At 53.5% G+C, this 12,594-nt stretch overlaps 3 protein-coding genes across 5 annotated transcripts; 2 read left to right on the top strand and 1 right to left on the bottom strand.

Annotated features, from left to right (window-relative positions):
* Positions 1-699: 699 nt before the first annotated feature.
* PV07_00361 (uncharacterized protein) lies at positions 700-2,019 on the top strand (the record flags this gene model as incomplete). Its single annotated transcript, XM_016386806.1, has 1 exon — positions 700-2,019. The coding sequence occupies one exon, from the start codon at positions 700-702 to the stop codon at positions 2,017-2,019; it is 1,320 nt and encodes a 439-aa protein (XP_016253734.1).
* A 220-nt stretch (positions 2,020-2,239) lies between these two features.
* PV07_00360 lies at positions 2,240-4,146 on the bottom strand (the record flags this gene model as incomplete). 3 transcript variants are annotated; one of them, XM_016386804.1, is made up of 6 exons in its annotated part: positions 3,938-4,146; positions 3,626-3,884; positions 3,474-3,570; positions 3,297-3,415; positions 2,669-3,236; positions 2,240-2,529 (listed from the first exon to the last, which is right to left on the bottom strand). In XM_016386804.1, exons 2-6 carry the CDS (start codon positions 3,692-3,694, stop codon positions 2,240-2,242), a joined length of 1,143 nt encoding a protein of 380 aa, XP_016253732.1. In that variant the 5' UTR covers positions 3,695-3,884; positions 3,938-4,146. The 3 variants fall into 3 exon arrangements, with proteins under 3 accessions (XP_016253732.1, XP_016253733.1, XP_016253731.1); XM_016386805.1 differs by having other exon boundaries at positions 3,474-3,884; XM_016386803.1 differs by having other exon boundaries at positions 2,669-3,415.
* A 433-nt stretch (positions 4,147-4,579) lies between these two features.
* PV07_00359 (uncharacterized protein) lies at positions 4,580-9,837 on the top strand. Its single transcript, XM_016386802.1, has one exon. The coding sequence runs from the start codon at positions 4,849-4,851 to the stop codon at positions 9,640-9,642; it is 4,794 nt and encodes a 1,597-aa protein (XP_016253730.1). The 5' UTR covers positions 4,580-4,848; the 3' UTR covers positions 9,643-9,837.
* Positions 9,838-12,594: the final 2,757 nt, after the last annotated feature.

The raw sequence follows: 12,594 nt of genomic DNA, 5'->3' as shown, positions 1-12,594 counted from the left end.
AGGCCCTCAGCGCCCACTACGTTGATTGAGGTGCAAACTATCGGCCGAGAACCATGTTCCTACCCACCGCCCATTATACATTTGTCAGTCAGACCTATAGCGAGGACATTCAGGATGACTGGTCAGGGGTTTCGGATCAAAAGAGGCGGAAAATGCTTCAGAATCGCCTTAATCAGCGGGCGTACAGTAAGAGCTTGCCATTGTCTCCAGGGCTTCATCTATGCTCTGGTCAAGCTCCGAGGGCGGCTCTCCCTTGCGAAGGCGGCCTTGCGGACTGACGTTCTGGTTTGAATACTTAGGGGAAAGGCTTCGGCAGGCTAAGTTGGCTCAAGTCTTCGGTACAGACAAGAAACATGGTCATTGCCCTGGAGCCGATCTAGGGCATCATTCGACGTCGACCGTTCCAATCCAATCGCCGACGTTCTGCCCTGATGGCTTAGACGATCCGGTCGTACGAGAGGTTCTTTTCTTTGGTACGGCGGCCCATCCTTCCCTTGACTCCTCAAACACTTGGAGTGGCTCGTACTCCCAAAGTTGCTCCCCATTGCCTGCATCATTGCTAACAAGGCAGTCAACGCACTTGCAGCGAGGGATGCACTTTGGCCCACATTCTCGTCCTGTCTTCCTTGCCACGACTTAAGCTGCGCATCTTCACCTCTCCCCGACATATGGTTTCGGCGTATCCTTGCTGTCCCTGTCATGCGACACGCAATTGTCGTTGGAACATGTCTGGATATTGAGCTCCTTCGGGGGAGACGATATGGTCTAGCGATGCTGGGCAGCACGAATGAATTGATTCGAGAGATAAGGCGGCTGCTGTCTGGGCTTCGCTCGACACCGTATCTCAATCCGAGCGAGGGCAAAAATGAGAGTCGATTCGAAGGAGGTTCAGGAGGTGTTGCTAACGGCAATGGTGGGATGTATGTCGATGTTGACGACGACCTTTTGTTCGCTGTGATGCATCTTGCAAAGGCTACTGGGATCAGAAACATCAGTAGATTTTCTGACCCTCTCAAAACTCCGAGCGTGAGACTGAGGGTCCTCTTCAAACCTCCCATCTTTCTCCGGCGCCTGCAATACTTGCACCTCTGGGGCTTATCTGACACTCCTTCCCCAAGCTCCGAAGCCTCCCTTCATCTCTCAAAGCTAGAAATGCTCGTGGTTCTCAAAGGTGGTCTTCAACGGGTGAAGGCTCCTGGTTTTGCAGAGGCCTTGCATCTGTTTGACATTATCGAGAGCGCAAAGCGCTTGGAGAGACCAAGATTTGAGTTGCCACCATCAAGCATTGAATTTCTTGAGAGAAAGATGCCGACGTTGAGGATGGCGGCCGCTCTAACGATACAGCATGCTCGGGTTGGGGGTGAGATACATCAACATCTTTCTCTGAATTCTGCGCTTGGCGAGATTTTCGAAGACATCCAAATACTCTGCTCATGGATCTCCACCCTTGTGAGACTGAGCCCGGCGAATTTTCAAGGCGGCCATCGAGACTCATCTTCTGGCCATATGGCTTCGTCAGAGGACGTCATGGTGCTCAGAAACCTCATTGAATACCGCCTTCTGGCATACTCTCCCGATCCCAACAATTTTGTCGAGAATTTGATGTGGACATCGGCCATGATATTCACCCACGGCGTGATTTTCCCACTGCCGCACCCGGAGCCGATGAAGGTCCTCGTCCGCAGACTCTGTGATACTCTGAGAGGGGAAGGCAACCATCTAGGAGGCCCGTCGCAGCCTCGATCTTTCCACCCTCCGTATTTAACCCTCGACAACAGGATCCTGGTCTGGGCCGCGACAATGGGCATCATGGCGACTTCAGGCTCTCAAGCAAAAGAGAGAGCGTTCTTCCTTGAGAGTCTCGGGAGATACTTGGGAGGGTCAGATGTTTCGACCTGGACGCAGTTGAAGAGCATTTTGCAGGCGTATTTGTGGGCTGATTGGGCCTGTGACGCTGGGGGATGTGCTATTTGGGAAATGCTGTCCGTCACAACGAGCACTGCGGCTCACGGGCAATGAGAAAATTTAGCTGGCGGGCTGGCTAGGTGAGTCGACATAGCACTACATCCATATTGTCTATAATTCTGGTCTCATGGCGGGTATTTTGTGGTTCTCAACCCTATGCTCCTCATCTTCTGTGCCTTGAGACCCGCTTTCTCCTTCCCCCTTCCCCTTGCCCCCTTTATTTCTCTCTCGCGTTCTCTCTTCTTCGTCTTCCGTCCTTCCCCTTCCGCCACCCTTAGTGCCTCCTCTTACCACGGTCCTCCTCCTCCACTTCCTCCTTCTCCCACGCCTCATATCCCCCGGGATACTTTCCGACCAGGCGCCTCATCTCCTCGATAGCGAGCTGCCTCATCCTCTTGTTCTCGGGCCACCCGCACGACACCTCGAGGTCGACGCGCAGCGCGTACAGCGCGTTCCGGTCGTCGAAGTCCGCGGCCGGGTCGGAGATTGGGACGAGCTCGTTGTACGCATCCACGTGCGCCCGGGAGGTGCGGTAGCGCGACGCGCGGAACATGCCGAGGTCGTCTGCTCGATCCACGTAGGTTAGATAGATCAATCAGTCAAGGGGTGTAAATATATAGCCAATCGACATCTGTGTGGGCCGCGTTGAGGCAAGACCTGTGTGGTATTTCTTTCGTTCAACGAGGAAAAGGAAAACACTCACACTCATGATGGCCGTAGAACGCGCAGCAGTCGTACAGCACCACCTGGTCGGTCATGAGGTCCACGCCGATGTTGCCGTGCCACAGGTCCCCGTGCAGGAGGGTGGGCTTGAGCTTCCGGCCTCCGGTCTCCATCGGACGGAGCAGGCGAGGGATCACCTTGTCGCACATCTCGTCGGCCAGCCGCTGCAGCTCGTCGTGGGCGCCCTGGATCTCCTGCTCGAGTCGGACCGTGTTGCGGAACGCGCGGGTGAAGAACTCTTCCCACGTGTCGCACCAGGTGTTCTCGAGCTGCAGGGATTGCGACGTCGGCACCTGGAACCCGAATCGTCCGTTGGGGGAGATGGAGTTGTTGTGCAGGTTGGCGATGACCGAGGCCAGATCTCGTAGAGGTGGCATTTCTTCTTTCATGTCTTTGTACTCGGCGAGGTAGAAATGCTTGCTTGGATCTCGGGCGAGGGAGCCGAGTGCGATAGGCCTGGGCACGCTGTCGGGGATGACAGCGTATATGGCTTTTGTGGACAAGTACTCGCCAATTGCCTGTGCTTGAGCCTTGACAGTCGTGTAAACCTTATCGTCGCCCTGAATCAACACTGTACGCGTTAGGCTGAGCGTTTCCGTTCGTCTTACCTTCATGAAGTAGGACTTCTTGTCACCTTCTGGGTCCTCAGCGTCAATTTTTGTGCTGATGGCCCAGAACGAGGCTCTGTATGTCGCTGACCAGATGGCCCGCGTCCCATCGGGGAGTGCTAGGGGTTGATCTTTAGTAGTCAGTCCCCTCGAGGTGGTTCGTGGTATAGACAGTACCTGACAGAACGTTCGGGTCTACCTCTGTTCCCTCGTACTTTTCATCTTCAGGTATGGAAGGGGGTTCGAACTCTGGTGACAAGATTGACTTGTGCGGCTAGGAGTAGTGAGTTCAGGTATGGTGGAAGTAGCTTGGGCGCTCGACTCTATACCGAAATGACTTCTTTCTTGATGTATCTTACATCCTCCGATTCAGGCCTTTCGAGGCAGAACGACTTCATCGTGGAGGCATGAGGCTTGAACTTTTTGATCGAGATGGCATATGAAGATTGCGCAAACCGCGCCCTTGCCACATCTTCTAGTCGGGGCACCTCGCCAGGTCACATACCAACCGCTCGGCATGCGGACGCTCGAGGGTTGTCATGGGCTTATCCCCTACGCTCAGGCCTCAAACAGACCGGCCTTAAGTTACTGTTGGGTCAGCAACTGGTCCATCTTGTCTATCATCGCGAGCCTTGTCCTACAGGCCCTCGCTTGCGCTTTGAATCAATGCGCGTCGTCCAAGAACATTGTACGAGATGGGCGGTCTCGCCCGTGGCTGGACACGGGATCAACGATGGGATTAGAGTCATCCTGGAGTAGGAGATGTCTTCAATGATCCTGTTGCAAGAGGCGCCGCACGGAGGACTTCTCGAGTTTCGTGGGTGCTCTCGTGACCAGAGCTTTGTAGACGTTTGGATTGGAAACCTGTAGAAGATCTCACGAACTCCGTCAGTGACAGCAGATGATCGTCAGAATAGGAACTGATCCAGAAGGACAAACCAGACTCATTGGGGTAATCGCTTGCAGAAGCGTCGGGGGAAAAGTCGTTGGAAGGGTGGAAGCAGGCAAGATGAGTGGTGGACTGGGTGATAGGCACCATAGGCGGGCTGGGCGTGACATCACGCCCACGGGCTCGCCCCGAACTGCCCAGTGTCGCCCAGTGCTGCCCGCGCAACCCCACCGTCTGCCCACAATTTTGACGTAGGGTTGCGCCCGCTGCCACGCTGTTGCAGGTTCCTGGAATCCTGGCTGGTGGGTTGCCCTGGTCCTGGTAAACTCACTGGGTCGGAGATCCGTTGAATCTGCAGTTTGCGCAACATTTCAATGCACTGCCACCGCCTCTCCACGGACTCTCCTGACTGTCACTCAGAACAGCCGCGCAATCTGAGACACGTCCTCTCTGCGTGTCGCGACACCCTTCTGAGCAATGTCTTTTTTGCTGTTACGTGAAGTTGACCTTCGCTCAGCCCAACCCTTCACAAAGGAACTTTTTCGTCTCCCATTTTTTGCCCCAACAAGGAGACTCGACTCTCGGAGAGAACTGCGCCGATGAACCATTCAAGCCAAACCAGCCCTTTGCGCCCGCTCCTACAAGCCCTTCGAGACGTTCGATATGGCGGCAGACGCGTCAACAGACCCCGGTGGTCAAAATCACGAAAACTGTGAGCGGGACTCATCAGGCGAGGACAGATGTCAAGTCGCCGCGAATGGAGAATCGAAGCAAGACAGGGCAGGTTTGCCTGTGGAGGATGTCCCCGCCAACGATACATCCAAAGTTCGCTTCTCGATAGAACTGCCCCGAGATACAGAGGAGGATATACGACCGAGGGAGATCAAGACATCTGCTCGTCCTCCCGCTGGCATACTCAAGAGCCCCTCGGTGGGCCGCAACCGGGGGTACTCCCTCAGACGTTCGCTTTTCACACAGAATATTCAGAAGCAGGCTTCGGACAATGGAAGTACATTTGAGATGGATCCTTCGAAGGCTGCGGCCAACTCGCCAAAGATTGACTCCCGCCCGACCACCATCACTGTTGAGGAGGCAGAAGAAGAACCCGATGCGCGATCGACCAAACCCGTTCGACTGTCGGATTCGGATCTCGAGCTTCCATTGTACCGACGATGGATGTCTAAACACCATTCTCGAACGACTCTGCTCAAGCGGCTCACAGAAAGGTATCGCCAATTGCGGGACAAAATTATTCGGGCCAACACTATTCCGCCCAGTCTCGACGGAAGACATATCAGGGTGAATGTGGTTGAGGCCGACCACGCCCTCGACGAGAGGACTGGCAAGCCCTACATCAGCAACGTCATCCGCTCTTGTCGCTACACACCCTGGAACTTTGTCCCGAAACAGCTCGTCGCCCAATTCGGGAAACTCGCCAACTTCTACTTCCTGTGCGTTTCTATACTCCAAATGATACCCGGTCTGAGTACCACGGGGACGTACACCACCATAATTCCACTACTCATCTTTGTTGCTCTGTCAATGGCTAAAGAAGGGTATGACGATATTAGGAGACATCGCCTGGACAAAGAGGAGAACGAAAGAACGACGCAGGTTCTCAGGATTGCTCCATCTAGCTCCTCTCATACTGAATGGCAGGAGAAGACATGGAGCGAAGTCCGGGTTGGCGATATCGTACTGTTAAAGAGAGATGCTGGAATTCCTGCCGACTTGATACTACTTCATACCGACGAGCCCACGGACACAGCTTACATCGAAACGAAAAGCCTCGATGGAGAGACGAATCTCAAATCCAAAAGGCCCGCCGCCGATGTGAGTGCAGCTTGTCAAGATCCAGACACCATCGCCAGACTCCCTGCCGAATTCGTGGTGGAGGACCCTAACCTTGATCTCTACAAATTCGATGGCAGGGTAACGATCAATGGTTCAACACTACCACTGACCAATTCGGAGATCGTGTATCGTGGTAGCGTCCTGCGTAATACTCCATCTGCGGTCGGCCTGGTCATCTATTCTGGCGAGGAGTGCAAAATACGCATGAATGCGAACAAGACTCCTCGCGTCAAGGCCCCTACATTGCAGGCCAAGGTCAATAGAGTCGTCATTTTCGTGGCCTCGCTCGTCATCTTCATGGCTATAATTCTGACTGTGGCCTATCAGATTTGGCGTCGGACGACTGAGGAAAAGTCGTGGTACCTCCAGGACGCGAAAGTGCCTTTTGGCCATGTCCTGACCTCCTTCATCATCATGTTGAACACGATGTTGCCCTTGAGCTTGTACGTGTCACTGGAAATCGTCAAATTGGCCCAGATGTTCTTGATGAACGATGTGGATATGTACGATCCCGAATCAGACATCCCAATGGAACCGCACACCTCGACAATCAACGAAGAGCTGGGGCAGGTCAGCTATATATTTTCCGACAAGACCGGGACGCTGACGAACAACTCGATGAAGTTTCGGAAAATGAGCGTCGCTGGCACAGCGTGGCTGCATGATCTTGATCTGCAAGATGAAGCTGCAGATGGAGCTGGGCGTGAGAAGCTCTGGCACAAAAAGCGAGGCGGCAAAGGAAAGGAACCTCGCGCAGAGAAGAAACAGAGGATGTCTTTATCTAGGGCTCTCCGTAAATCCACAGCATCCACCAGTGCCGGAACTGACAACCAGACTACGCATGCATCCGCCCCAGAAGACAGCCCGTGGAAAGCCTCAAACGGTCTCAGTATGACTCTGGAAACTGGCAAGACACAAGATCTGCTCGACTACATCTACCGGCGGCCGTTTACCGCCTTCGCACGAAAAGCTCGATTCTTTCTTCTTTCGCTGGCTCTATGTCATACCTGCATTCCGGAGAAAGACGATGAAGGCAATCTTGAGTATCAGGCTGCTTCACCGGATGAATTGGCATTGGTGACAGCCGCGCAAGACTTGGATTACATTGTGACTGATCGGCATTCTAATACGGTGACGATCAAGACTTATGCTGATGGAGACGAGGAGTCTCCCATCTACGAGACCTACGAAGTGCTTGATGTTATTGAATTCTCCAGCGCCAGGAAACGAATGTCGGTGGTTGTGCGTTTTCCCGACCAACGCATTTGCCTCATCAGTAAGGGCGCGGATGGCACCATCCGGAATCTCCTGCGCTTGGCAGATCTGGCAGCTTCGAATGTGCAAGCCGTGGAAAGGCGAGCCAGTCAGCGGAAAAGCGTTGAAGCCCAAGAAGCTCTGAGAAGACGCAGCACTCAATTGAGTCGGAGGTCAAGCTCTGGATATGCCGCTTCCCCACGACCCAGCGGCTTCTCCTTCGACCGTTCTCGGACTGCCCGTGACAGCATTGACCACTGGTTGAAAGAGCGTGAGAAGGATGTGGGAACTTCGCAACGACGTAAGAGCTCACAGTTCTACTCACCTCGACCCTCCATGCAGCTTTTATCTCGCAAGTCCGAAAGCTACGCCGGGAGAGCACAATACTCGCCTCAGACCACGCCTCGTGCTTCGATGCAAGTCGATGATTCGGAAGATTTAGTTGAGGAGAGTCTTGTTCTAGACGATAATGCCGTGTTCGCTCGCTGTTTCCAGCATATTGATGACTTTGCGACGGAAGGCCTTCGAACGCTCCTGTATGCATATCGGTTCTTGACCGAAGATGAGTACAAGACATGGAAGCAGGTCTATCTGTCTGCGACGACGAGCATCGTGGACCGACAGGAGAAGATTGAACATGCGGCAGAACTACTCGAGACAAAACTGGAGTTGCTGGGGGCCACCGCCATCGAGGATAAATTGCAGAAAGGTGTTCCTGATGCCATTGACCGGCTCCGCAGGGCCGGCATCAAGATGTGGATGCTTACCGGTGACAAACGAGAGACTGCCATTAACATTGGTCACTCGTGTCGATTGATCAAGGACTATTCTACTGTCATTGTCCTTGACCATGAGCTTGGAGACTTGCACGACCGAATGGCACAAGCATTTGTCCAGATTGACGACGAGAAAACGGCGCATTCAGTTTTGGTCATAGATGGACAAACTCTGACTATCATCGACGCAGACCGCGCGACCAGGGCGCTGTTTACAGATGTTGCGATCCGTGCCGACTCTGTGATATGCTGCCGAGCTTCCCCCAGTCAGAAGGCTTCTCTCGTCAGGACCATTAGGACCAAAGTCAAGGGCTCTGTGACCTTGGCTATTGGGGATGGGGCCAACGACATTGCCATGATCCAAGAGGCGCATCTGGGAATTGGAATTGCTGGCAAGGAAGGTCTCCAAGCTGCGCGAACTTCTGACTATTCGATTGCCCAATTCCGTTTCTTGTTGAAATTGCTGCTCGTGCATGGACGATGGAACTATGTTCGGATCTGCAAGTACCTTCTCGGTACTTTGTGGAAAGAAATGATGTTCTACAACGCTCAAGCCCTGTACCAGCGATGGAACGGTTACACCGGCACCAGCTTGTACGAGCCGTGGAGTTTGTCCATGTTCAATACCCTGTTCACGTCTCTCCCGGTGATCTTCATGGGCGTCTTCGAGAAGGACCTGGCTGCATCCACGTTACTGGCAGTGCCGGAACTCTACAACTTTGGTCAACGAGATTGCGGATTCAACTTCTGGGTCTACCTGAGGTGGTCCACACTTGCAGTATGTGAAGCAGTTCTTGTTTACTTTATGATCTACGGCATCTACGGCATGGCCTGGTTCACCCGGGACCAAGAGCTGTACGCCTTTGGGTCGCTGGTCTTCACTGCCTGTATCGTCATCATCTCTTTGAAATTACAGTTTATCGAGCTGCACAACAAGTCGGTGATGGCAGCAATAGCGATCTTTCTGTCCGTGGGCGGGTGGTGGCTGTGGAACCTTATTCTGTCAAGTATATACCCTTTCAACCCTGTGTACAGTGTCAACCACGCCCTGTTGGATGGGTTCGGACGCAATCTTCTCTGGTGGATCACCCTTCTCTGGACCATCTCGGCTGTTTGTCTGCTGGAAGTGACAATCAAAGCAATCAGTGCGGCTGCCTGCCCCAGCGATGTGGACGTCTTTCAGGGATTTGAACAGGATCGAGAGGTTCGCAAGCGCTTCGAAGAGGCTGCAGCGGATCTCCTGCAACAGGGCTGGGACAGAGGGACGAAGAAGTCGAGTCTGGAGCTGACCCGAGAAGCAGCCGAACAAGCGGAACGTGAGGCACAAGTCCAAGAACTATTGAACAAGCCTCGGGACATGTCGGACAGGCGAAAGCCCAAGGTGAAGAGGAACGACTCGGGACTCAGCACCAAGGCAGAGCCCAGTACGAAGAGACCACAGAATCACCGACAAGGGAGCAGTCACGAAATGAGTGAAGTACAGCTGTCGCAGCAGCGCAAGTCGATCGATATTGGCGAACTGTTCAGCAAGGGCTTTGGCGCGGTGCGCAGGAGCCAGGAGTTACTACGATAGAGTCATGGGCGATGACCAAAAAATACCCCCTGAGACGCATTGTTTTCTTTTTGGATGAGAAATGAGTATGAAATGTACGGAGCATTGAGCGCTGAATTATGACGGAACATGGGACAGGGTTTGGAACATGGATCGACTTAGAGACATGCATATAGGGAGCAATTGGCGATGAATATACTCTTCCACCTTGTCAATTATTTTGCCGTATTCCTGTCGTGTGTCTGTGGCCATGTGGGCCGCTTTTCCTTTGCATCCTTTTCTTCACCTGCTTCTGCTTCTTCTGACAGAAAGGGGGATCCGTGCTATCGATTCCATGCATGATGTATACTCGGTATGGTCAAGTGGGATGCCTGCTTTGGGTATAAGATGGGGCTTTAGGTGAGACATGGTATAGGGGGACAGCACCTGCGCCCCATGCCTGCGGGAGGAGTCGACTCTCATTCAGCGCTTCTGCTCTTGGGGTGCCGCCTGTTGAGGTGATCGCCGGTCATGCAATAGCTTCGAGGGACTTATTTGAGACCATACTGCGTAGCAGATACACAAAGACACTAGACAGACGGGTCGGCAAAGATGCATAAGGACGACAAAAAGGTTCAGGTCAAGTGTGTGTTTGATGCAAATCCACCGCCACTCGGGAAGCGAGGCCTCTTGGCAGGGAGTCGCTCCATCGTGACACCATCAGGAGAAGGAATTCTTTCTTTGGGTGTTTCACGCCATGGGCCGCCTTGTCGAGGTGCTTCTCCATCGCCTCGATTGCCGCCCGACTGATCGGGGGTGATCGGGTGATGTATCATTCAACACACGAATGGACTGTGGTGAGATGCCTAATGAGTCTCAGCTTCGAATCTCCCCAGACAACGACCAACTATTCCTCCTCGACAGAAAATTACGCTTAGCTGTCGCCAAACTGGTCTGCGTCTTTTGTGACTAAACAAGGTTCTTCCACGCAGAGCAAACGGCTTCTGACACGTGGTGAAGAGTTTTTCTCGCTCGCCGTTGTTGCCGTTGGGCGTTGGCCGGTGCATCAACCAGGAAGGGGGAAGCATCCTCCATCCTGGATCCTGGCTGGTCTGGCTGGACGGTCCACTTTGCTCGGCCACCAGGCGACTTTACTCCTCCAATGACAGCCACTGGGTACCTGGCATTAGTCCTGCGCAGTGTCACCAGAAGAATGCGGAGTAAAGGAGAAACAAGCCACTCCATTTCTCATGCAGCGCTAGATCCTGATCGACTTGGGACTGTTCCATGCGGGCAACTCGACAGCGTGGGTGCCACATCAACGATCCAAGAGAAGCAAAGCTTCACCATCATGCTAACACCTCTCTACGGTATAGCCGCTTCGTATCTGGAGCACCTGCCACGCTCCTCGCAGCCTAGCCTCATCAGACCACCGGCGCAGCTCCAGTTCTCTCCTACCTCAACTGGGTTGGTCTCCATTGCGCAAACCTCCGTTCCCCTATCTGTTCTTATCGAAGGCCTCTACGAGTACGACGTGCCGTGCCCACTTGGTCGGGCTCGAACCTTCTTTCCTCGTGCGCTCGAGTCTCAAATGCCATGCGGAAGCGGATGTCTTTGAAGCAACATTATCACAAGACAGAAATGTACGGGTGTGCAGGGTGTATATGAATCGATCCAGGGGCACCCAGGTTCGGGTTCGGGCGATAGGCCGTCCTGCTGTTAAGGATGCTTCTTTGTTCGCCCATTTTCCGTAGAATAAAAAAAAACAAATCAATGTGGCGAAGACGGGCACTGGGAGCCAAGTAGAGTACGGTTTAGTCACAAAATCCATGTCACCGCCTGCAGGACCCGGGTATGGCTGGAGCACTCGACCGGCTTGGATATTCAGGAGGATCGGCCCATCGACTGTGAAGCTCCTGGCATGTGCCACATCTCATGTCTTGTCCCGAGCTGAGTGGCCAACTACGAGCACGACCAAACCCTGAACGACAAGAAGCACTACGCACAGGGTTACAATGCATAACCGTTGTGAGACAATCATAGGCGCGGGAATTTTGCCGTCTTTCTTGTATCTTACTGGCTCTCCGTTTCGATGGTTAGATTCAAGTCGCTGTCCAATGCAATGCGTGAGACCACCGGCACGACGACTCTGAACGAAGCACCACTGCTTGCCTGACGAGCTCGACCACGGTCGGTTTGCATCACGACGATCCGAAGGAGCCTAGAAGCATTTGCCATTGTTCTGTGGCGAATCATAACCGCCAGCAGGGCTTTCACCAGAGATGAATACCTCACCAGGTGTGGCCAATCACTGTCCAGGCCGTGCCTTTTGTCCAAAAGCTTGGAGAACATGAGTTCGTTTGCCCGCATCATTGGTGCCGTCGTAACGGTGCACAGACTACACGAATCAAAGACGATCAGCACGGGGCACAAGACTAGTTGGCGTCCGCACGAATTGTTTCGAGAAGCATCTCATGACCTGGTTTGAATGGTCGATCGACACCGACTGTGGCTGCGGCATTGCCTATGGAATACGAAGGGGGACCTCGATAGGTTCTCCATCTTCGCTCGGGATACAGTCGCGGCCAGCGTGAGAGCTCCTCGAATGATAGAGGGTGCACAGCACTGACGAAAAGCTTCGGGAAGATCTCAGGTGAGCTACGAGTACGTTCTTTGTGGTGGCGGCTGCAATTAAGCGGGAGTCTGGTGTCTCGCGACGCGTCCCAACAGCGTTACAGCAGACAGCGAATTGAAATGGCCAACACTGATGGCGGTTGTACCTGAAGCACGACTTCTGCCCCAACGGTGTCCTTAGCACCAGGAATATTTGCTCATACGGGATGCCTGTATCAGAGGGGTTCTTTCTTGTGTTTGAAGGTCGAGAGCTGGCTGCTTTGTGTGCAACTCCGTTTTGGTGGGCGCGCACTCGGAACAATGCTACCTGGGAGCCAATCAGGATCCCTGGCTGAGGATTTCAATAGCCTGGCCTGGTGG

Source organism: Cladophialophora immunda, assembly GCF_000835495.1.
Source record: "Cladophialophora immunda strain CBS 83496 unplaced genomic scaffold supercont1.1, whole genome shotgun sequence".
In the NCBI taxonomy this organism is placed as follows: Eukaryota; Fungi; Ascomycota; class Eurotiomycetes; order Chaetothyriales; family Herpotrichiellaceae; genus Cladophialophora; species Cladophialophora immunda.
Note: the sequence above shows the minus strand (reverse complement) of the source record. Positions and strands in the feature narration are given on the sequence as shown.

Bases quoted from the DNA above. Each gene is read 5' to 3' on its own strand.
- PV07_00359 (XM_016386802.1), top strand. From the start codon at position 4,849: ATGGCGGCAGACGCGTCAACAGACCCCGGTGGTCAAAATCACGAAAAC.